The sequence below is a fragment of the Lethenteron reissneri genome, chromosome 64 (assembly GCF_015708825.2).
Source record: "Lethenteron reissneri isolate LAM-NWPU_2019-01 chromosome 64, ASM1570882v1, whole genome shotgun sequence".
Classification (NCBI taxonomy): Eukaryota; Metazoa; Chordata; class Hyperoartia; order Petromyzontiformes; family Petromyzontidae; genus Lethenteron; species Lethenteron reissneri.
Window position 1 is genome coordinate 2,431,210 of NC_083842.1, and position 26,567 is coordinate 2,457,776.

At 43.1% G+C, this 26,567-nt stretch overlaps 1 protein-coding gene across 1 annotated transcript in view; it reads right to left on the reverse strand.

The window, feature by feature from the left end:
• Positions 1-26,567, reverse strand: part of LOC133358962 (neogenin-like) — a 244,621-nt gene that overhangs the window by 181,682 nt on the left and 36,372 nt on the right. The window contains 1 exon segment of the mRNA XM_061577335.1: positions 14,594-14,914. Coding sequence (XP_061433319.1) covers positions 14,594-14,914 — 321 coding nt within the window.

Below are 26,567 nucleotides of genomic sequence, written 5' to 3' on the forward strand. Positions count from 1 at the left end.
TTAATTAGAACGTGTTGTCTATATTTATTTAAAGTTGCGGATTTTGATGTGACGTCACATTTCTCACCCCCCCCCCCCCATCGTCACACATCGTCCCAAATGTCTGACCCCCCCCTAGGTGCGTGACGTCATTTATGGACGGCCCCGAGGAGAGGCCCTCGACCGATTCAGATAATCGTCTTACTGTTGCTGGGAATGAGTGAGAATCAAACTCGAGTCGCCGGGTGCATAGCGCAGCGCACTAAAAGTGGCACTCATCGCTCCCCACTCGTGGACAAACCCACACTGACTTTGATCATCATCAGTCAGTGCAGTAATTATTAAGTATTTCTACTATTTATTGTCTAGGAATGTTTTTGTCTTCTTGGTTCCTTCGGTAAAGTCACGTAGAAGGGAAGTAATAAAATAATAAAAATAAAACATAATAAAATTAATGTTTTTGTATCAGGTGTTTACATATGCATTTCAATTATTTAGGTTCTAGTTTATTTGGCATACAGTACTGTACTTATTTAAAATGTGATGTGTCTATTTTTGGTTAGCGCGATTGTTTACGTTCAGCTTAAGTATTGAATATCGTGGTGTTGGCTTTCACGGCACTTGCCAAGAACGTAATCCCCAAGATTTTCCAAGGGTCTCCTGTACATCAACGCATTTAAACCACTGGTAATTTTATCTGCTCGGCCTACCACTCTTGCAGACTTCAAAACCAAAGTCACTTCAGGGCTTCCCATGTTGTTACCTCTACACTCCCCATTCAGTTTAATTGGCTCACCACAACACAACCCAAGGCCCCACCTGGAAACTCTACGAGTCTTCCTAAGACATTAAGTCCCGATTTTTGTCAGTTGCTTAATAATAAACCACTCAAGAAAATGCATTTACAGGCAGCCCTCGACTTACAGGTTCCGTTCCTAAGACCCGTTTTCATAAGACGAACAGTTTGTAAGTCGAACACAATAATGTACGTACTAAATCTTGACTTAAAACTTTCGTGACTGCAGGAATTCATATTCTTTGGGTCTTTCGGTAAAGTCACGTAGATAGGTTAAAAGAAAATAACAAAAAACTACGACGTTTCGATCACAACACACAAGCGTTAGCTTCTAAAGGCAAACTGTTTATAAAGGTTTGAAATTGGCGTAGCCCAAATGTCAGCAGCCAATGTTAATGTAAGTGGTGGGCAGCGACCGCGACGGTGGTGGGTTTTCCACCAATAAAAGGGCTGCCAAGTAAAAAATGTGCATGTTAATGTAAGATCGTTCAGTGGCCTCCACGGCCAGCACCCTGAGGTAGCTATGTTCATGTGAGAGATTAGCATGTTAATGGCAGATCGCAGAGCAGCAACCTCGAGCTTGGCGAGCAAGGTGCCTGTGTTAGTGCGAGAAATTTAACCTCTTAATGTAAAATCAGAGAGCCGAAAATAACTATCATCGGAAGGTGGTAGGATTGGAACATCACAGCCAGTTATGACAAACTGGTTGATAACGTCCTTCCAATGATTGCTCAGTTTATACCCATCTTCTCGATTGAAATTGTGTCTGTATATATGGATGGCTTTATGAACGAATCTTTATTGATAGCCAGTGGATTTGCAAAGTACCTTCGTCTTAGAGAAATCAATTTCGTGTGAGCCCACCGCATTAAAACAATGATCAGCCACGGCCGAGGTATTGGTCCTACCGTGTTTCGTATCTGCCTTGTGTTCACGAACACGGTCCGAGACATGTCTCTTAGTTTCCCCAATGTAACTACTGCCGCAGACACAGCTTAGTTTGTAGACGCCGGGGTATTGCATGTCAGGGATCACATCCTTTACAGATCACAAATTTTATGTACTGCGTTAAATCGAACCAGGATCTTGTGTTTTCTCATGATTTTGGAGATATTCTGGTGACCTCTGCTATGTATGGCAAGATTATGGTTTTGATTGGGTCCTCAGATGGATCTTTCCCAACGGTTGGGGTGATAGCTTTACGGATTTAGTCTGAATATCCATTCATCTTGAGAGCTTGGTGTACGTGTTCCAGTTCACTGGCTAGGTGATGATGGTCGGATATACATCGATCTCTATGGTGTCGAGTTTTGATGAGGGAATTCTTCTGGGATGGATGGTGGTGGGCGTCAGGTTTTAAATATGCATCCATATGGGTGGTTTTCCTGTAGACAGTGTCCCATTGAGCCATCTGGTCTCCTTTCGATTAAAACATCCAAAACTGGTAGCTTGCCATTCTTTACCACCTCCATGGTTAATTAGATGGCTGGGTGTATGGAATTGATGTGGTTGAGGAATTGGTTCATCTGGCCACATGGCCGACCATCTCTGAACCAATTCCTCAACCACATCAATTCCACAAACCCATTTATACAGACACAGACAATTTAACCACTACACTACCGCTCCCCACAAAGGCACACACACACACCAACCGACAGCAATCCCCCGCGTAGCCTTCACAGGCTGTTGGGGCAAGTGCTGTTAGTGTGCAGCACCTATGAAGGCCGGCAGGGCACATGAGGAGATGATGGGTGGCTAGCACCACATCCGGCCACCTTTGACTTCTCAGTGGCAATGTTTAATCACCGCACCAGGTACTCAAATGACGTTGAGTTGACCTAGAGGAGGTCCCAGAATCCATTCAGATAACCACCACTGGTGTTGGTCATGAGCAGTTTTACAGCACAGAGCGTTAACCATTGCATGACCGCTCCCCACAAACACACTAATATGAGCAGGCGGGCGCATATGCGCGCACACACACAAATACTCATTGACAGCGTGAGGCCGAATCATTACATCTAGTGGAGGATCGCTCCACTGCAAGTGCGAGTTCGCGTTTCAAGTCGATTATCGATTATCCAGCGAAACCGGCAAAACTGCTCTAAAGGCTGTACCAGTCCAGCGATCGGTCACCATGTCGTGACAAAAAAAGTACCTATTCTTGATTTCAATGTCAAATATTATATACAGTAGATTATACACTACATACAACTTAATGAAAATACTGCACGTATATACATTTTTTATGACTAATCACTTGTAATAAAAACAGAAAATATAGAGTGCGATCCGGCGAAAAGTGCGTGTAATTCGGTGTTTGCCGGAGCACCGGTCTAAAAGCTGCATGGTGCAGTGTGCAGAGTAATGTATGGTGTCGTAATTGTACAGTAAACACATAGCAGTATGATACACATTAGGGTGGATAGAATAATACATAGTGTTATATTAAAATGGATAAGGCAGCAACTGCAGCAGCAGCAGCAAGTGCAGCAGCAGCAGCAAGTGCAGCAGCAGCAAGTGCAGCGGCAGCAAGTGCAGCAGCGGCAGCAACTGCAGCAGCAGCAGAAACTGCAGCAGCAGCAGCAACTGCTGCAGCAGCAGTAACTGCAGCTCCCTTTGATGCTGTTAATCCTGCATAATGCACATGCATATGCAGTACTAATTACATTCCTGCATTTCCCATAAATATGCTAAATTCCTGTTGATATGCAAATTCCTTTGTCAATGCGCCCAGCTTATATATATGCTCTAAGCCCGTGTGCTGTTTCATTCAGACTCTGTCGCCTCGACGGACCTGGTTTTCACCTGAGGACGGCTGCTTGCGTTGTGGCCGAAACGTCGTGAGAATTGTTTTATTATGTTTTATTTTTATTATTTTATTACTTCCCTTCTACGTGACTTTACCGAAAGAACCAAGAAGATGAATCCCTGCAGTCACGAAAGCTTTAAATCGAAAAATAAAAGCATGTTATTCAAGAATGCAAAAATAAGCTATTTTTTAAAAATGATTTATCCGGCGTTTTTGAAAGTGCGTTGCCCCCTCCCCCCCGAAGATGCTGGATTATAATCGATGATCTCTTGTATATCTCATGGAACCTGGTTCGTAACTGCAGATGTTCGGGTGTTCATTAGTCAAGGACTGCCTGTATATTAAGTTCTCCCATCTTACAGTATTGTACGATGCTCTTCTTCCCATGTCGCATGCTAAGTAATGTTTCACACAGTAATATTTTAACGTTTTCATATATCGCATTATTACACATTTTCAAACCAGTGCAATCGGTACAATCAGTACAATCACGTATAATTACAACAAATTATATTATCTGACTTCAACTGAAATCTATATAGCTGCAAATGTAATGTTCCACACCATGTAACTTTAAGTGAATAATACATCTAATTTTATACATCATGCTTACATTTTATAGGGCATTATGTTACTTCAACTGCCTGTTGAATGTGTCAATTACACCAGCCCGAACCACATGGTGTCTGAAATTATCATGTGGCATATTCATCTTTGCATATAATAATAAAAAGAACTGCCTGCCGAGTACCTCGTTGTTAAATGCAGAAACGTCGTGAGAATTTTATTTAATTAAGTTTTATTTTATTATTTTATTATTTCCCTTCTACGTGACTTTACTGAAAGAACCAAGAATATGAATCCCTGCAGTCACGAAAGCTTTAAACCGCAATGAAATGTAATTTTAAATAATTTACAATTCAACCTTAAACATGTACTAAATATAAACCCTTTCATAACATGAAACTATCTAGTTAGCGATTCCCTTTTGTAAACATGAACTTGATAGAATTGTACTGTATATGTCCCCTGATTTGTCTTTATGGAAGTGTTTTATTTGTGGTTAAAGTTAAAGGTGCAGCTCTGCAATTGCTTGCTCATACCACAGCTGGCAAAAGAGCTTCCACTAGAGGGAGCTCTATTAGTGAGCCCCTTTAGAGGGTAGTTGGTCAACTTTCAACGCTGACCAGACTATGGGAATAGGTCTGCATACCCACACTGTACCCCACAACACAACTGACGAACTTTGGTCTATCCATTTCTACTGTTTGGTGGACAGAGTTTTGGGGATGCCCATTGTTTCAATTCTAGCGTCAGAAGATGGAAGAGAACTGGCATCCTCTGAAAGTCTAATGTGCTAACCATGCCACTGAGGGAGGATTCCATATGTATTCAATAATTCTTATTCAATTGAAAATAGCAAATCAATAATTCTCAGGTCCTTGTAAATCCACTATAAAATGAAGGCTCCCCCACCATATCAGTATTTGGGATTTCTTTCACTATACTGTACATCACCATGCTGGTCAGTGCAGTTCAGTGAAGAAAATACCAACACCAATAGGCCTGTGTGTCTCGAGATGATTATTTTGCGCCTTACGAGGTGAGCTGTAGGTTTCGCAGCGCCGAGAATGACTTAGTAGGCCAATCCTTGAGTGTGAAAATCTTGCCACAGCAATTGCAAGTGAATGCAGTGGCAGCTCCAGAAGTGTTTGTTGTTTTTTCTTTACGTCGCACCCTCTTGGTCTGCCAAGCAGTGCGTCGTTTCTCCTCGCCTCTCCTGAGGCCTGTTTTCACAGCCTGCTGCCAGCTGAGTCGGTCACCGGCAGTTTGATCCCAGTCACCTGGGTTGATATCACAGCTCTTCATGTCCCGTTTGCAGACTTCTTTGAAGCGCAGGACTCGGCGACCAGTGGCCCGTGTGCCTGATGCCAGCTCGCCATACAAGACATCCTTGGGTATTCTGCCATCCTGCATGCAGCGCACGTGCCCAAGTCATCTCAGGCGCCTATGACTGAGTAGAGTACATGCTGAGAATGTTGGCCATGTTGAGGACTGAGGTGTTGGGAATGCGATCTTGCCATCTGATACCGAAGATGTGCCTGAGACAGCGGAGCTGGAATGTGTTTAGTCGATGTTCTTGATGGGTGTATGTTGTCCAGGACTCAGACCCATAGAGGAGGGTGCTAAGGACATGGGCCCGGTACACCTGTACTTTGGTGTTGAGAGTCAGGAATTTGTTCTCCCACACTCTTTTGGCCAACCTGAACATAGCTGTAGACGCCTTCCCAATGTGCTTGTCAAAAATCTGTGACAAGGGACAAATTGTAGGTGATGGTGGAACCCAAGTAGGTGAAGTCCTGAACAGCTTTCAGACTGTAGCTGCCAATATTTATGATAGGGGTGTCTCTGACATCCTGGCCCATGACATTGGTCTTTTTCAAACTGATTGTCAGGCCAAAGTTGTTGCATGCATAGGCAAACTGGTTGATGAGTGTCTGCTGACTTTGTTCTGTGTGAGCTGTCAGCGCGGCATCATCAGCGAATAGGAGTTCTCTTATGAGGACTTTGCGGACTTTGGTTTTAGATCTGAGGCGGCCAAGGTTGAAGAGTTTGCCATCAGATCTTGTATGGAAAAAGACTCCCTCTTCTGTCCCAAAGGCATGTGTGAGCATAAGTGAGAAAAAGATGTCAAACAGTGTTGGAGCAAGCACGCACCCCTGCTTTACACCACTGAGTATGGGAAATTCCTCTGAGGTGGTGCCACTGCGCTGTATTGTTCCTTTCATGTTGTCATGGAAAGAGGAGATGACTGCCAGCAGCTTTGGTGGGCAGTCGATCACTTTTAAGAGTTTGAAGAGGCCTCCCCTACTGACGAGGTCAAAGGCCTTTGTTAGATCAATGAATGCTAAGTACAAGGGCATTCTCTGTTCGCGACATTTCTCCTGTAGCTGATGCAAGAGAACGTAAATGGTGGGCCTTCCTGCTCTGAAGCCACACTGTGCATCAGGATACGTCCTATCAGCTAGTATCTGCAACCTGCTGAGGACCACATGGGCAAAGGTTTTTCCCACGATGCTCAGCAGGGAGATGCCACGGTAGTTATTGCACCGGTCACCGTTGTTTTTATATAGGGTGATGATGTTGGAGTCTCTCATGTCTTGGGTGACTGCTCCTTCTTCCCAGCACTGGCAGAGAAGTTCGTGGAGTTTTATGAGAATGGTGGGTTTCGCACATTTCAGTACCTCAGGTGTGATGACGTCATGTCCCGAGGACTTGCCACTGGCTAGTGAGTTGATGGCGTTGCAAAGTTCCTTCAAGGTTGGAACATTGTCCAGTTAGTGTATCGTTGGTAAGGGCTTTACAGCAGCAAGGGCAGCTTTTGACACTCCGTTGTCTCGTGAGTAGAGCTCTGAATAGTGTTCGACCCACCTGGCCATTTGCTATTGTTTATCATTGATGATGACCCCTGTGCTGGATTTCAGGGGGACAGTCCTCCTGATGTTTGGACCAAAGGCTGTCCTGATGTCTTCATACACGGCACGGATATTACCAGTGTCAGAGGCGAGTTGGATCCTGCTGCTGAGCTTCAGCCAGTTGTGGTTGGCGCAGCATCTGGTGGTTGTTTGAGCTGCACTGCGGGCAGCTTTCAGAGGCCTAAATGATCTTGTACTTGGGACATGCTTGTACTTCAGGAGCGCCATGCGCTTGGCTTGAAGGATGGGTTCCAATATAGCCAAGTGTTCCTCAAACCAGTCTGTGTTCTGCCTTGTCTGCTTGCCAGTGGGGGGGGGGGGGGGGGGGAGCAATGCCCCCCCAATGATCCGATCGAGTTACTAATTAATTGTATTCATGATTTCTCATGGATAAGCTAATGATGACATTTATTATAATGACGCAAATAATTATGATGTGCATGATTATGCTGTTGCCACTGGCGCAGCCAGTGGGGGGTGGCACGTGCCCCCCCAATGATCCGATCGAAAGCCCTAATTTCGATTGGATCATTGGGGTTTATTAGTAATACATCAGCATTTTACGACCCCCACTGCCACTGTGTAGCATATTATTACGTGCCAGGGACTCTATGAGATGAGAGGACAATAGTCTGAGTCCATAATTGGCAATAAGTAATGGCAAAGCAGTTATAAGTGACTCACAGAATTGTGCACAGTTGCGTATACGGTACACGACTTCCCTGAAGGCATACCTTCAGCGAGCGCGATGCCGATCACACATGGTTCAAATTCGACCCTCGATCGATGGCTGTGCCATCGCCGCAGACACGTCAAATAAAAAGCAAAGGACAAGTCCTTACTTACTAACTCCTATCATTTTTAATTGCTGGATAGGTTGCCCCCCCTACCTGCAAATCCTGGCTCCGCCATAGGATGGCTGTACACCCACTCTGTCTCCATGCTTACATCTGGTGTGTCATGTAGAGGCTGCTCAAGGCTGTGTTGGATTGATTGAGTCAGCTCTGGGAGGGAGGTCTTGGCAGAGTTGATGTGTAGGTAGCGCTTGTGTTTGAGGCGGTGTATGTTTTTGGGACGTATCTGACTTTGCTGGATACCAGCGAGTGATCGGTGTCACAGACTGCACTGTGGTAGCTGCGTGTGATGAGTACTGAGTTGAGGAGGGCTCATTGGGTGATGATAAAGTGTCTCCATGACACTCTATGGCAGGGTTTTGTGAGAAAGAATGAGTTTGTGATACAGAGAGTGTAGTATGAGCAGAACTCCACTAGTCTTTGGCCACTGGCATTCATTTTTCCAATGCCATAATGGCCAAGGCAAGCGGGCCACACGTCGTGGTCAGCCCCAACCCTTGCAAGTTTCTCAACATAAACACGTGGTCAGAGCTGGGGATTTTGCTAATGGTATTGTGAAGCTCCTCATATAATGATCACGAATCTCCGGAGATGAGTAGCATGTTGTGACATAGACACTCAGGATGTTTACATGGCCAAAAGCAGTGAGCAGTCTCATGAGCAGAATCCACTTGGAGCCTGCGGTTAGTGGTTCTATCATGCCAAGGAGTATGTTTTTGGCGGCGAACCCAACACCATGTTTCCTTGATTCGTTCTGCTGTTTGCCTTGTCAGTAGTAAGTGTAGTCACTCTCATGTAGTGAGCCACTGCCAGCAAGCCGGGTCTCCTGCAGTGCTGCAATATCCACATGGAGTATAGTCAGTTCCCTGTCGGTAACTGCGGTCTTGCGGATGTCCTCAATCAGCAATAGATCTTCGGAGAGGCCAGGACACATTGTACGTACATTCCAGCTTGCAAATTGAAGGGCTGGTACCTTCTTTCCTTTTGTTTTGCTTGTGTCTGGTGCAGGTGTTGTAGCCCACTTGTCTGGTGATGAATCATAAGCTCCAAGCACCAAATTTTAGCAGGTGAGCCATGGTGGGAAAGCACCTTATTGGCCAGGGGCTACCAAGCTTGAGGCGGGCGGTAGCTGTCCATTGGGGTACAATGACCCCTCACACCGACGATGGCAACCCGTGGCGCCCATTTTTTACACCAATCCAAAATGAGCTTATAACCCGTGACTGCTGCCATCCGTGTGTCTTGGCCACGGTTAGGTGGCTGAGGAGTGTCCGCTCCCCATTCTTGCAACTCTTGTTGGTGCAAAGCCCGGGTAGGTTACTATGGAAATCCTGGGTTGCCCATGCATCAAGATCCCCCCTTCGGCCTTGCTGGTGGGGTCCAAAGGAGTGTGTAGCACGACGTTTGGTACCAGTTTGGCTGCAGAGGCTGCTGGGGATGTGCCGCTGTGCATCACAAAACGGCCGAAGAGGCCCTACTCCTGATTTTTCATAGGGGTTTACTCCCTTAGCCTTTGACTCTCCGGAGACACTAAAAAGGCAGCAAGAGGGCCGCGTAACCCTGGGAGGGGTCCTTACCAGGTACTGACAGCCGGGCCAGCTGTACCTGGAACTCGAGTAGGGCAGGATCGCCACACCCTGAGGTAGTTTGTAGCAATCTACCCGCTACCCAAAGCCCAAAATAATATTACGGCATTTAATTGTAAAACATGATCACGGTTCTCACCTGCTCGCTCAACTTGAGCAAAAAAAATATTGTCCTCCGTGCGTCGGAATGGGCGTGGCGAAGAAAACGTTAATACTATTTATTAAAAAAATCAACACTGACACCCGTGCTTCAAATTGGGAGAACAAACCCCAATATTTACTAGAACGGCTGTCCAATGTTGAAAAAGGTGTTTGAACACAATATTACATGCGCCCACACTGCAGGGGCAACATAATCATTTGGAAAATTTAGATGGGATACTATGGATCATCCAGCATACGACCCAGACCTAGTCTCTAACTCAGACTTCCATCTATTTGGGCCTCTGAAAGAAGCTCTGCATGCAAGATAGTCCAAACATGATACGGCTGTGAAAGCAATGGTGCAAGTCACAGTTTAACAATCAACCAACATGGGTTTGGTGCTGGTATTAGGATGGTTCTAGGACAACAGTACAAGTGTATTTTAATGCACGGTAAGAGGTATTGAGTTGATGTTGATAAATATTCTATGAAAATTTTATTTGTTTTATAGTGAACCGCACCAGTGTATGTGTGTATATATTGTTTTAAGTTATTTACATTTAACGGTGATTTCTAAATGTTACATGTTTAGTTTTACATATCAGTTTTATTTCAACTTTAATATTTCTTTATTGAAATCTATGTGTGCAAGGGTTAATAATAAATGTATTTATTTCGATTGTGTACTTAAGGGGTTTATCAAGATTTACAGTAACAATAGAGCATGTTTCTCAACCTCTGCACGTTTGCAACCCTCATTTAATATCAAACATGTTTGTGACCCCGATTATTCAAGCACATGATTTACACAGGAACTCACAACCACAAACAAAACCATGATATATACATGTACATACGCATGTTTCCATGTTTTCTTTAGTGAAATCAACATGTCTATTTCCTACACAGGAAATATAATTGCACATCTTTCATATTCTGCCTTGAAAATAAATTATTTTATTAGATTAGCACTGCTACAATGTTGACATTAACATCCACGAGCTGCCAATACTTTTAAACTTAAAATTGTTAAATTAAAGTTAGCCACACCATTCCAGAGCCAGGCAGACTATAGATAAGCTCAAGAACAAGCACCCAGGAAGAATATATTCTGGCCCAGATCCTGTGTATCTCCTCTTTATGCTTAAATATGCATGGAGTCATGTTGTTCTGCTTATGACTCTCCGATAGCCTGAGCATGACTTGCTAAAAAAAATATCAGAAAGTTTAAGCACACAGGCATTCCACAATAAAAGCAAACATAGCCTCTGTGCAATTAACAAGTACTATTATCTGCATCATCCTCACCCCACATCACCATGAATAAGAGAATTGTGCATGGATTATCACCCATGTGTGTTTATGAAGGCCATTTCCAGACAACAGCTTAAAGGGTTTTTAAATACTACTTTAAATATGACGCAATCTCATATGAATTATAGCAGTGCAACATTCAGCTTTAATGTCTCTTCAGTCTGTTCATCTTGGTAAATTCATGAATAAACAACTACCATCTGTGATCCATATTTGTTTTTTGAGTGAGGCCATGTGGTAGTTTACGTACAAATTCTTGAGAAATTTACCACCGCCAGACAATAATGCGATGTTTACAAATATATTTGTACGTGACCAGTATATTGGACATATTCTGACCAATAAAGCTCACCAACGGCTTTAGGCTCAAAATGCTTTAAGCTTCATCAAGTTATGATCTCATACATTGAATGTGCTTTAAGAATCTGCAGGGACATCACCAACTGCAAAAGCATGGGTCATTCTGGCGTATTTTAATATTAATTATTGAAAACAAATTCCATTTTCATGGGACTTCTATTTAAAGTAAATTTTAACGTCAATTTTTATCAAATATTTCTATTCACAGAAGTCCATGTTTCAAGGCACTTCATCAAAATGCATGCTGAGTGTGCTTTATAATATTACTGTTGTGTGGATATTGAAATATTGTTTTATTTACTTTTCAATTTACATTGAGCTAATACAATGCAGTACATTACACAATAACATAATACAATTTAAGTAAGAATGACATTAACTTTAAATATATTTCACATTAATGATGACGATGACAATGAGATGATGGGAGAAGGGGTGGTTCGAAGGAGGGGCTTAGCCCACCATTCCCCTCTTCCTCCGGGCCACAGACGCAACACTCTCACCTCCACTCGTTGATTAAGGGCAAAACTTACTTGAATGTGGTTGCGATGGGATGCGACACGGTCTAGGCGCAACAAGTGTTACAGTAAAGTATGTACAACAAAACAGACGGGCAGCTGATCAGCTACGCATCGTCATGGGTGGCGCTGTACCGCAGAGAACCACGGCCCCGTGGAATTTGTAACATTGACGGCACGCAATATAATAATTCCACGCTATAATGCAATGACGTAATTGCATGACGTAATATCTACGTCGTGTGACTTCCTTAACACCGTGTTTACCAGTGGATACTCAAATTTCAAGACCGTGGTTGGTAATTTGGTCTACAAATAATAACATGAAACTGCGGTTGACGAGAGGTTCCTGTGCACACATATGTAGTGACATTGCGGGATGTCACTGTGCAGTGCCGGCCCTAGAGAGGCACGGCGTGCGGTGTAATGGCATCGCGGACACCACAATGATGTGGGTGTAGTACCGGCCCTAGAGGGTCCCGGTGAGCGCTGATTGATAGTGCTAGATGGCACCACGCTTGGTGTGCAGTGCGAGCCCTACAGGACAGGGTGTGAGAGTACCGGCCGTAGGAATGAGGTTACTCGAGGCCATGGCACTCTGGTTGACCCGAGAGGACACATGACCAGTTAAGTGTACAAAGGGGCCCAAGTGGGGGCTAGGGGTGGTCACGTGGTTAGCATCGAGATCCTTCCCGAGGATTTTGGAAGGTGGTCGTGGCCAAGGGCGGAGCCAGCCACGCTGCAGAGAATATAAGCCGGGTCCCCAGAGGGACCGGCGTTGTTGTTCATCCTGAAGAAACCTTCGTCTATGTCTACGTTCTCCATTCAACGAGTCTCCAACACGTGGACCTGGACCCGAGCTGTGGTCCCGGTCCGTAGTAGCTTATTACGTTGTAATTAGTGTAGTTAGCCTGGTGGTCACCACCATAGGTTGTTATTCTATTAAGGGGAAGTTACCCCATGTGTTGGAGTTAAATAGATGTGTTGCCTCCCAGTATACGTCTGCGACTCAGGTGAACTCACTACACATACACTATACACTAGTCTACAATACAGCAAGGAATACAGTCTACAATACAGATGTAATGACATGATGACACCTGCTGGCTGGGAAAGGGAAGCACGGGTACGGGCACGGTTAAGGGAACATCCAATCGGAGAGGGTGAGGTGTCTGGGGCAAAGGTAATAGGTGGGGTTGGCCGATATGCTCCGGGAACCTGCTTGAAGGTTCCACGAGAGGGCGTGGCCGGAGGCAGGGCCTAGCCACGCCTGGGGATATATAAGTGCGAGCGGACCCGGGGCTCAAGGTTCGCGTGGGATTCTTGGGTCCAGGCTGTGTCGCTGCTCGCCGTCATCTCTCTCGATCGTCCGGCCACGTGGAAGATCTGCGGGGTTTCCATCGCCATCATCGTCACGCCGCCAGCCAGCGGCATAGCCGAGTGAGGGCGGTGGGACCACGCTGAGTGATCGGCTGTGTGTAGCCAGTAGAGACGTTAATATCTAAGTGTTGTACTCAGAGTGAGAAGAATAAGGTTGGCCTGTGTTGTGCTCAGTGTGAGAAATAAAAGAAGTACCCTCTCCACGACGTGTCGTGTTAGTCACTCATTACACATACATACATTACACACTAGTCTACAATACAGCACACATAGGTCTACAATACACACATACACTACACTAGTCTACAATACATCATGCTATACAGTCTACAATACAGTACACGCATATACTACACACTTAAACTAAGGCTCTGTTGCTAAGGGATTCTCTTCAATAGCAGTCACTTCAATAGGTTAACTTCAATAGGAGTCACTTCAACAGCTGCGAAAGCACCAATAACAGTAACAACAACTGCAACAACAGCAGCAGCAACAACACCTAGATTGAAAACTCATTTCTTCAGAACTGCTTTTTGTGTTTAGTTTGTTGTGCTTCCCCCATACCTACAATTAGCATGGTTGGCTACGTACGGTGCAAAAGCAGTTCAACATAAATAAGGAGTGTTTTTACAGCCATTAAATGAAAGACAGGACTTTAACTATTTACGTTAAGCCCAGTTTTATAAGAGGTCATTGGCATGCTACCGACCCTCATCCATTCTTACCCTCATCTGTTAATACTGATGATTTGTGAAAATATTGAGGCATAAAACATCCCAGAAGGACAATCATATTTTGTTCTTGAGAACATTTTATTAACCATATTTTATATGAAAGAAGTTTCACTCAAATTTGAAATAATTTGCAATCTTCTTTAGTCTATGACTTATAAGTTAAACAATCATGATGGCCTTCAACATAAACCCTTATATATTTCAATCAATGCACCTTAACAGAGGGGATTATAGAGTTTGGGCCAAAAAAACCTTAATTGGTAAGGTATTAAAAATATTGACAACCAGGTAACTCTGGATGTGCAACAATGCATGGTTCTTGCAGACACCTTTTAACACAAGGTCTTTCTAGTTATTAGCGATACAAATCTACAGAGAGTAAGTAATGCCCCTGTTGTTGAAAAGTAATTCTTTCAGCACATACAGTATCTCCGTTGTGTATATGGCCTAAAACTGTGAGAAAAGATCATCACAATATCAATGTTTACAAAAAAAATACAATACGGGTATTGTCCATTTCTTTTCGTACTACATATCATAATATTATCGATATGGCACACATGCTAATAATGCCACAATACTATTGAAGAAAACATGCATTCACCATACAGACACTCTGTTAATAGTCAAAACTTACCTATCAATGTAACCGCTGCTGGGCGGCTTATGATGCTTCCAAGCCCATGGACTGTAACTTCACATTGGTAGCGTCCCGAGTCAATCCTCGCCAGCTCCTCGTGCCCACCTGTACGTATGAGTAGTGAACCATTGGCGAGCAAATGCCTCCGCTCATCAGCTACTGTATCCAGCAGCACACCGTCTTTCCTCCAGCCAAATTTGGTTGGTCTGTCAGAGTCCACTGTACAGCTGAGCACCACAGGTGATCCGGCCACGACCACTGTTCCAGCTGGCTCGAGCGTAAAACGCGGGGATTGTAGACCCTTGGCGCTCACTGCACCTGCACCAAGAAGGAAAAACGATAAGCATACTTATTACAAACACATTCCAACGATACAAAGGACATACTGTACAAACAAATGGCACCCATACACAATTGCGTGTGTACAGATTTTTACGTTCATTCATGAAACGACGTGACAATAACTTACATCCTATTGTCAAGCCACTGCTGGGGGAATTCATTCCTGTGTCACATCGGCCATCGGTGTTGTTTGACCATACACCACAGATTCTAGATTTGAAGCTTTCGTGACTGCAAGGATTCATACTCTTAGTTCTTTCGGTAAAATCACGTAGGTAAAAAAATGAAATAAAAATTAATAAAAATAAAATAATAAAATCACGACGTTTCGGAGGCAACACAAGTCTCCGTCATCAGGTGGGACCGTCACAGCCAGATTTGCTCCGAAACGTCGTGATTTAATTTTTTTTTAATTAATTTTAATTTTATTTTTTTACCTACGTGACTTTACCGAAAGAACTAAGAGTACATACATCACATGACTAGCCACCCATGACTACTACGCCTGATGTTGAACTCAGATCACGAGGTTATTAGCAGTGTTCTTAACCAATATCCCACCACCTCCCCCCCATGTTCATTCATGTATCATGGCCCTCGAAGGGCCATGATACGCTGTACTGTGATGGTATTTAACTCGCTGGGCTACTCTGTATGGTTTTGTGATTCCACTGTGCTGAATGACTGTTATCAACTTGTGATCTGTACTTTATAGCAATACCCTCGTTTTACTGAACTTTAACTGACCACATCTGATCGTATTGCATAAGTGGCGGTGTAAGGGGCAGGCCGAGTTGCTAAGAGATGGGCAGGTATTGTGCGGGGGGATGGGATTAGTTCCTCCCGTTGCTTCATAGGTTTAGGGGAATAGATGCACTAAATTAATTGAGCGGTCGCCCCAAAAATAATATTTGATGTGGAAGCAATGTGGCCGGTTGTAAACGATACAAAGCTGTAAATAAGGGAGCCAACAGAGCATTACCAAATAATGTATTAATATTTTAGTTTATTCAGTTAGGCCGTTCTGTTGCCTATATTATGTTGCTGTTCCTCAAATGGCTTTTGTGGTTTACATTTTCTCTCTGTTTGCTTCATAACATATCCCCCCAGTTAAATAATTATTTAAAGTGTTAGCATCCATTTTATATATATTTTTTTCCCTATGTGCATTGTAATCAGTTGTTGAGAGTTCTTATAAAATAACACATTCGTTGACCCAGATCTTTGAAAACTATTTTGGTTTTTAATTGAATTACGTAGTTTTTCATTCTCTGGCTATGTTGAAATGCAATTTGCATCACATGTCTGACAATTTGGATTTTGTCATTTTGAGTGAAGACAATCTCATTCCCGATATCACCATTTGGATTTTTCTACACTGTACTTCACCTCATAACAAAACTCTATACACTCTCTCAGACATTATGCAATATGAGACTTAGAAGCAGTCCGCTCTAAATATGTATGGCTGTATAGCTAAACAGATTATCCGTTTTATGGTCCTGTCTGGACCTGTCGAGGTATCCGCCATAGGAATATCTAGGAGGCCCCACAATATTTCCTTATCAGAGCTATATTTGGATACAGTGAGAGCAGAACTATGTTCTCATTGAGTGTTCTAGCCAAAATAAACGTTTGTAGAATGGAATCATTCATAAGAAAATCATCATCTCCTTGTGATTGTGGAGATTACCACAAAGGATGCAGTTCCCCAACCAGTCAAGCCAAGGTAACTGCTACCAGCAGCGCCGCTTTCTAGGTGATAACATTAAACCAATATTTTGATTCATAATACATTTTTGGGTTAGGCCACAATGGTTTGGCCAAATTTCTCACGTAAAAAATCCTCCACCGCCCGACACAGAATAAATAAAAATGTTACATCTACGAGTATTTTACACGTCAATTATTATTGTTTAAGCTCACAGTTAAATTGATTAACAATTCTCACATCCAAATGTAGCAATTAGATATAACATTTTGCTTGAGGCGATGTCAAATATCTTCAGGACAAGTCAGAGTAACCATGTCACCTGACCAAGATTCTTAAATATGTGTAAGAACATCACAGGATCAACCAATCAGATTTAAATTATACATTAACCATTACCAACTGTTTCATTCTAATTGTATTATACTAAAGTAAACTATTTTTTATTTTACCAGGTAAAGCAGACTGACTGCTTATAGTTCTTTTTCAGAAAAAACCTGGCCACAAATTATAGCTGAACGAAGTGGCTGATCATGTGGAAAGCTATAACAGCAACATACTTTAAACACATGCTTATAAATGTGGAGGGAAAGACCGGAAAACACGGAGAAAAATCAACGCAACCACAGGGAGAACACGCAAACTCCAAATATACAGGCGTCAGGGCCAGGATCAAATCCACGCTTCCTGCATACCAGGCGAGGGAGTTAACATCTCGCCACTGAGATGTTAACTCGCTACTGAGATGTTAACTTATATGGACCAATAATGAACATATGCATTGTAAATTGTAACTGCTCATGAATACACTAGCCTTTAGCAGGATAGCATAGTGATTTTCACTGAAGTCTTAAATAAGCATTCGGAGAATGTTCTAAATTCTAGTTCACGGTAATCAAACAAATGTTAATTCATACAGAAGTTAAAACAATCATGATGTATACAATGTCAGCGATTTGTGGTTTAACACGGTTGATGTCTATTTATAGTAATTATATCGTATTATTCGATGTTAATTTATTTCAAGCTAAAATAACTGTTACTAGCATAAAAGTTAATGACGAATAAAATATAACTATTTACAATTATTACCCACTATTACAGAAATGTAATGTGCTTGCATGTATGTACATGCCTTGAACTTCTTTCGCACCGTATGTACCCAAATGTGCTAATCGGAGTTGCGGATGTGCTTGTGAATACAGCAATAAACGATAAACGAAGCGATCAAATACCGGACTGCTCAAGTATTGTAATGGATATGTTCAAGATGCCTGCTGCTGAGTTATGGAGTAGGAATACCCACAACTGCGGCTGATAACGACGACCAATTGTTATGAATAGTAATTAATATTTAATTAAAGATGTACTCAATACAATGCATTCTGTATTGTTTTAGATTATAGATAGATATTTGAAGTAAAGAAGGAAGCATGTGAAAAGCACTTCTCACCACATTACTGGAGTCATTAATAATGCTATACATATGTAATGCGGGCGTAAACGACCTTCCGGAAGTGACGTCATGGGGGGAGGAGTTACGTCACGTGGGGGAGATGGTTCAGGTCTATAAGGGGAGAAACCGGAAGCAGTAGGGGAGTGATCGGAGACTGGGAAAGTGTGAGGCCACGCAGGGCGGAGTGAGGAAGAGAGAGAGTGGCGAGATCGCCACACACACAGACCCCGAGGATCGGCACCGTCGGCCAACGGTGACCGACCCCGGGGCTGAAGGAGCAGCGAGGAGACTGCAGAGAGAGCAGCGGTCTGCAAGGGTGGAGTTGGGCAGGAGGGGTCTGCACGACGAGACAGCAGCGGGTCTGCAAGGAGAGAAGTGGGCTACGTGAGCGACAGCAGCCTGGAGGCTGCAAGAGCGAAGAGTATATAAGGGAGTGCTGTGAGTGGGCTACGTGAGCGATAGCAGCCTGGGGCTGCAGAGCGAAGAGTAAGGGGGAGTGCCGTGAGGGAAAAGAGATCGAACCCAAATAAAGGACACAGGACAGAGAGAAGCGTCCGAGTCTTTTATTACACATATTATGAAATACATTAACAACACAAATGTTAATTGGGCTTCCAATTACTGATTCAAGGTATTAATGCTCATTTTATTCATGAAAGTGACAGCCCTGTTGCTTAGGTGACTATACACGTTCCAGCAGTTATTCATGGTAGTACGATAATGACATTCAACATTTACCAATCCATTTGTCTTGACAGTGTGAACAAAGCAGAAGAAAGAACACTGGGATGGAATGAAGAATGGGTATTTCCTTTTCAATATTCAAGGCTGTACACCCACAATTCAGAATACTAATCCAATATAGCTGGAGTAAAGTAAAATAATTTGGCTTCGTACGACGCAAGCTGTTATGATCTCATATATAAATTACCTATTTAGATTTTGTCTCCTAATGTTCACTTTTGGACACGTATATGACTTCCATTTAAATGTATGCACTGCCCACCTCCCCCCCTTGAAGGAGGCAGCTGAGTGTAGAGTGATGCTGCTGCCAAACCCCGAGCCCTGTTCTTCTTTCTGGTCTCATCACTGCCTCTTGACTCTCCTGGTCCCCATTCCACATGCTGGAGACTCACCCAGGCCCTGCCATGACTTTACGAGTGGCGCAAAGACTCTGGGCCTGCAACAGCTCCATCCGGAATGCAATAACTTTATTTCCCCCCAATTTAAGAGCGTTTTTACCGTATCTGTACTGTGTCTTCAGATGTGGTCACAAATGCTATATACATTTAAATTGTTGCGGTTATATGATTGAGGAACATGTAATGCATGACATTTAGATTTATTTACTATTTCTTATGTAATAAATTATTTAACAAACAATCAAATCACAACGTTACATATATGCCTACACTAATTGTTACATGAGTTACAGGTATGACCTAGTTCTGAGAAAGAGACCACCTTAATATTTGTATCTTTCAGATTTCTAGGGTAAAGCAGACTAAATAATATATTTCAATTAGATGCATCAATATAAAATTGCTGCTTTATCCCTCTAAATCCAGCTGTATGGATTGTGATGGGGTCAGCAGCTGATGTCATTCAACCACCATTACACTCTGGGATTGCCTCCAAATAGGGTAAGAACATCTAATGAGAGCAAGCGCTTATAAATACAACATTACAAAATCCCTGCCAGAGGCAATGTGTGGATATACTGGATATAGTTTGGGGATTTCAGTGGTCAAATCAGGGTTGAAAAGAAAGCTCAGAAATACACATTCTAACTCTTAATATGGGGTTATGCAAAAGATGATAAAATTCCACTGACTTTTTAAGTATATTCTGAAATGAATAATGTATTAATATAAATTATGTTCATTAAAATGCATGTAAAAGAATGTTAAACATTTTGTAAAAATTAAAACAGGTCTGTAACATTCATCTCAGAAAAATACAATTTAAGGAGCATTTTAAAGAAAACATTTGTCCAATGATTTTACTGGTGTGTCTAATACAGTTATTAATGTGCAACATCAAATAAAATATCAGCAGTCACCACCTATTTTGGTATCTACAGGTATTCCATTTATAGGGAATGTGCCTTATCAGCTCAAAGCGCCTTACATCGCATTTCATTCCAATGCCCAGCTTTAGGTTTATTACCTCGGGGACCCCTTGATTGCAGTTGTCCCTGAGAGGCATTTGGTGAAAGCAACACCATCCTGCCAGTGGGTATTAGTCTGTGAGTAAAGAGCAATGAGTATTTTTTTCAAATTTCTACCATGATGCCAACACATATGGCCTACTCTTTTTTGAATAGTGTCACGGGATCTCTAACATTCACTGTGAAGCAGATGGTGCATATATTTTGGTTACATATCTGCAGTATTAAACAGGGAGGCTGGGGGCTTGAGTCGCAAACCACAAACATCTGTAACAAGTGGAAAACGTAGTACTGCATGGCCATATCACAAAACTCTCCTCACACTTTCACAAGTAACACAAATTGCTCAAATTTGTATGAGCTTCATCAATTCTAAGCAATATTTACAATCCCTGAAGAAGGTTGATTAATTTTTATGCATATTTAACCCTAATATGATGGAGGTACAGTATATGCACACAATTAATTAAATACTAATTTATCCTGAATAATATAAAGCAACACTGTAGGTTCATATTAAATAGCAATCTAATTGATTTTATTTGGAAAAACAACTCTACCATTGTGTACAGTTATAATATCTTGTCCACCCTCAATAGACATTTTAAAAAAGTATTTACGTGCGTAATTATTCTTATTATTTTCTCCATTATTACTTTACATATACACCACACAAATTCAAATCCTAATTTAGACAGTGATATATATTTGCTGAAGTTAAGTCATGAAAAACATACAATGGGGATTAATTACAGGAAAAGTTAGAACTTAAAGTTGCATGCCAGATAAATAAGAGCCAAACAAAAATAATGTACACGTTCGCTTAAAAATCAGGGATATATAAGAGGCCTGGAGATGGAGGCACGAGATTGAGATTGAGAGAGTGTGGACTGAAGGAAGGAATAAAAGATGAACCCCCTGCAACCTTGTGTCGGCTCTCCTTTACAGACAGTACCACTAGCATAAGTACCCGGCGTTGCCTGGGTGAAAAATATATTTCTTAATAACCTTACATATATACACAGATGGGCTGCTACCCCTGCCCCCCCCCCCCAAGCCACGATCTCCTCGGCCGCTGTGCAGTAATATGTACGGCCTATAGTGTGGTGGGATGTCGAGGCCTAGTACCGTGCAGAGCCTCCGGCCTCGCCTAAATTGCCCATCCAGCTGAGGCTGGGTACGGGTGCCATTCCCCCCCCCCCCGCGCTACAATAATGCTGTCTAATCGCTATAATTGTATTATCTACCGACCCTATAATAGTAATTGCACACATTGGGGTGGGGGGGGGGGAGTGAAGAGGACGTGAAACTTTGATGAATTTACCTCAGAGTCGCGTGGTGGGTGTCGAGGCCTAGTACCGTGCAGAGCCTCCGGCCTCGCCTAAATTGCCCACCCGGCTGAGGCTGGGTACTGGGTCCGGTACCCCCACCCCCCCCCCCCGCGCTACAATAATACTGTCTAATCGCTATAATTTTATTATCTACCGACCCTATAATAGTAATTGCACACATTGTGGTGGGGGGGGGAGTGAAGAGGACGTGAAACTTTGATGAATTTACCTCAGAGTCGCGTGTTAATGCGTGCGCATATTTTTAACGGGAATTAAAAATGGCGTCCACCCCGCAGCGAATGCGTCGCTACCCGTTGCCAGGGGCAACCGCCGTCCAATGAAACTGCGTATGGTCCGGCGACACACAGACACACACACAGACAGACAGACAGATTTGCGATTTTATATATATATAGATTGCTAGCAACCCGGAGGAGGGACAGATCACTCCTTATACGGCCGCCGAAAAGATCTGCCCTCCCAAAGGAGGTGTTCTTAGAGGCTAGGATAACCAGCCTATAGTGTCTGGTAAACGTTTGCTGTGACTTTCAGGTCCCAAATGCTAATGTTGTTATATCAACATTTTGGCACTGTTGTGAAAAGGCTCAAGTTGATATCAATACAACAGTTTGGCACCCAAGAATATCTGAGCCTAAAATCTCAAGAGATATATTGTGTAAACGACTAAATATATATAAAAACCTATTCAGAAAATATTATAGATGGACATGATATACAGTACATGAATCCCCTATATGTAAGAGATGCATGCATTCCTGGAAAATGCTACTTAAATTACTTCAAGCGAACTCTAATCTCCCATAGACAAATGTTCAAATCCTTTCCAACATAAAGAAAATTAAGCATATCGAAAGGAAGCCACCCAGTTTTATTGAGCACATCAAATTTGATCAATTCCAGGGTCAAAATAATAACTTATCTACTTTGAGTGCAAATAAAAGTGTGTGCATTGAAAAGCTTGTTTTTTTTAACCGATTTTTTTGGTGTACTTGTTGTTCGCACGCTGAGGAAAAGGGATGCACAGCGGCCGCTCCGGCGAATTATCACATTGCAGGATCGTGACAGATGACTGTGACTGGGGAGACCATTCAGCAGTGGATTGACCATGGCTGATGAGCAGGTATTACAACCATGCAGGCCATTAAAATCCTATCAACTTGAAGTTCATGCAAATATAGTGTAACTGCCATTAAAAAAAAAGTTTTCAAAAGTAATTTTAAAGATAACATGTATTTGAACTTAGAAAATTTCAATGGTGTATCATTATTGCAAACATCAAAATTAAACGTGGAAATGTGTAGAGTAATGTATTTACACGGAATTGTAAAAACACATTTACTCGATGTGCATTACCGTATTAAAAAAAACATAACAGGAGTTAACATCCACAGCACAATATATACAACACGGGGCCAGAATCTTATTCTGGCTTGCAGCCCCACATTACCATTGAGGGCAAACATATACTTGTGCGTGAAGTTTCATAATCTCAACCCACTCAACAATGATCGCACAACAACACCACCATTAAAAACATGGTTTCAATTTAGTAATTTCCTATCCTCAAGAAACATAATAAAATTCAAGAAAAGTTATTTATAAAATGACAAGTGAGCTTCCCAGAGGTCATCATTTTTGTTTGCTAGGATAAATGATTGTATTTATGAAAGAATGGTTCTAAGTTACTATTTTGGAAGATTTTATTTTCACATTTAAAATATGGATTTTGAATATAATTATATGGAGCATATAATATTAATTTATTGCACATACTATATTGCCAAATTCCCTGAAATGTCTGTGTCTGCAGGAATCAAGCTTACAATGTTGTAAAGAATCGCTGAATAGTGAATGTTCTAACCATTAGCCATTACTGTTGCCAAAAATGGCAAAAGGTATCGAACAAACGAGACTAGTTTGTAAGCTAAAGTGCATCCAACTTACTGCTAAATGGTTAAAATTTTACTTTAAGATATCTAGGCTATGAAATGTTTACACAATCTGTTTTTAACCAATTTCCAGATATAAAAATATTTATTATCACTCTTGTTTACCCAGGAAAGCTTCACTGTGTCTCATGATTTTTGTAGGAGGGTCCTGCCAAATTTATGCAGTTGGGGGAAATAATTGTTGAATAATATTCCAAATTAGTAATTTGCAAATGTTTCAAAATTGGACCATGCTCTTGGAAATGACGTCAAGTGATTTTTAACGTCCACTGTGAAGCAGACAGTCCCTATTTTAACGGTAAACCAGTGGGCATCTGGATTTGAACTGTGAACCTCTGAAATAGATAATTATACAATGTTGCATCGATTGTCTTTCAACACACTGGTTTGATAAAAATAAATTGGCATGTTTTCTTCAGGTGACAACTTGATTTGTTTACCTGTGTTGGGTGGAGGAGGGTGGACAACACCATTTGGCTTTACACTTTTGCAATCTATTTCAAAAAAACAATTATGAATCAAATAGATTTGAAGCTTTCGTGACTGCAGGAATCCATACTCTTTGCACCCGAAACGTCGTGATTTATTTTATTTTATACCTACATGACTTTACCAAAAGAGCCAATGAGTAAGAGATGCTTATGGAATGTTTTCATACAATTCTTCCAAATGGTCACCTCTTTGTAAATAGTGCGGGTTTTTAGGTTGCCTCAAGAATCTGGAAATCACTTTTCTTGTGTAAATACCCCTGGTTATGTGTTTCACGTGGCCTAAAAGTGCACCTGGCCTGGCACAGGCGCCGTGGTGACGTCACCGTCACTTAGTGACCAATGGCGGATATTGTTTACGTGTTTATTCCAAAATGTGGTTTCACCACCATTACATCAGTTCAAACTACAGTATATACATTAAGGGATCTCAAAGGTGCGTGAGAAAGTATGTATTCACGGGCAACAGTGTGTCCTTTTAATCCGTTCAAATGATAATCATTTAATGTACAATCCCACTTCATCCACTAATACCACATCTGCACTTATAACATATTTGGCCAGCGGGTTATGCATATTTAAATTACTGTATATGAATCGCACTGACAGGGCATGGGCTATTTTCAACAGCGCACAGTGGGGGGGGGGGGGGGGGTCCTCCAGGAGATTCGTGACAGATTTCGCTTCCCAATTACGGAAGTCAATTCCTTGGATAACTCATTAGCATTTAAATTACAATAATTCCGACAGAGCACTAATAGACCTGAATACTGGTTTTCACAGGTGCCTGCCGACACACTCCATCTTCATAGAACTGAACGGCTATTTAAGCAACGCACCAGGAATCTAATACAAATTGACAGAGGCACCTCCCCTGGTGTGGCTCCGACGAGGCAGCACCGATATCGCGTTACCTTACAGCGACCAGACCACCAGTGCATTACAAGCGGACTGCGCACCACTTTTCAACGCAGATTTGGGAATCTCAGCAACCTCAAAATGCGTATAGCCGGAACATCACCCCTGTGATCTGGAAAACGAATCTCATTTAGTAAACCGTGTACAGCGGGAACGCGCGTTCGATAAAACCACGTTCGGCGAGGTTTTCCTGCATACATATTTCACAAAATTAGAAAAACAAACACATCCCGTGTAATTTTAGATTTGAAGCTTTCGTGACTGCAAGGATTCATACTCTTTTGGGGTTTTTTTTTCCGGTAAAGTCACGTAGGTAAAAAATAAAATTTAAATTAATAAAAGTAATAATGGGAAAAAATTATGATAAAATAATAATTTATTATTTTATTTCTATTATAACTTTTAAAATGTATTTATTTATTTTTTACCTACGTGACTTCACCGAAAAAAAACTAAGAGTATACATCCCGTGCAGCCTATATTGTCTTTGTTTTGCAGGGTTTTTTTATTCGTAAAAAGCAATAAAGAAAACACCAACATACTTAGATTGTAAATGTGAGTTAGATATGGGTAACACGTTGGCCAAAGCAATTCAGTTACATACATTTTTACTGCAAAATACAATTAAACATTTGTTCATTTTCTTTTCCCGCCAAATTATCCAATTAAATAAAATCAATATTCTCTCCAAAGTTTACTGGAAATATATTTTAATGGATTAACTGGAGCATTTCCTATAACATAATCATACTGGTAGGAACCACCTGGTTCCACCAGCCCGCATGGGATTATTCTGTCCGTCCGTCCGTCGTGCATCCAAAAATGGGAGGGGTGGGGCTGGGTGGAGAGGGGCTGGGTGGGGAGGGGCTGGGTGGGGAGGGTGGGGAGGGGCTGGGTGGGGAGGGGAGGGTGGGTAGGGGCTGGGGTGAGGCGCTGGGTGGGGGGAGGGTTGGGTGGGGCTGGGTGGGGAGGGGCTGGGTGGGGAGGGGCTGGGTGGGTCGGGTGGGTGGGGGGTGGGAGGGGTGGGGCTGGGTGGGGAGGGGCTGGGTGGGGAGGGGCTGGGTGGGGAGGGGGTGGGGGTGGGTGGGGGTGGGAGGGGTGGGGCTGGGTGGAGAGGGGAGGGTGGGGAGGGGCTGGGTAGGGAGGGTGGGTAGGGGCTGGGGTGAGGCGCTGGGTGGGGGGAGGGTTGGGTGGGGCTGGGTGGGGAGGGGCTGGGTGGGGAGGGTGGGTGGGGGGTGGGAGGGGTGGGGCTGGGTGGAGAGGGGAGGGTGGGGAGGGGCTGGGTAGGGAGGGTGGGTAGGGGCTGGGGTGAGGCGCTGGGTGGGGGGAGGGTTGGGTGGGGCTGGGTGGGGAGGGGCTGGGTGGGGAGGGTGGGTGGGGGGTGGGAGGGGTGGGGCTGGGTGGAGAGGGGAGGGTGGGGAGGGGCTGGGTAGGGAGGGTGGGTAGGGGCTGGGGTGAGGCGCTGGGTGGGGGGAGGGTTGGGTGGGGCTGGGTGGGGAGGGGCTGGGTGGGGAGGGGCTGGGTGGGGAGGGTGGGTGGGGGGTGGGAAGGGTGGGGCTGGGTGGGGAGGGGCTGGTCACCCCGT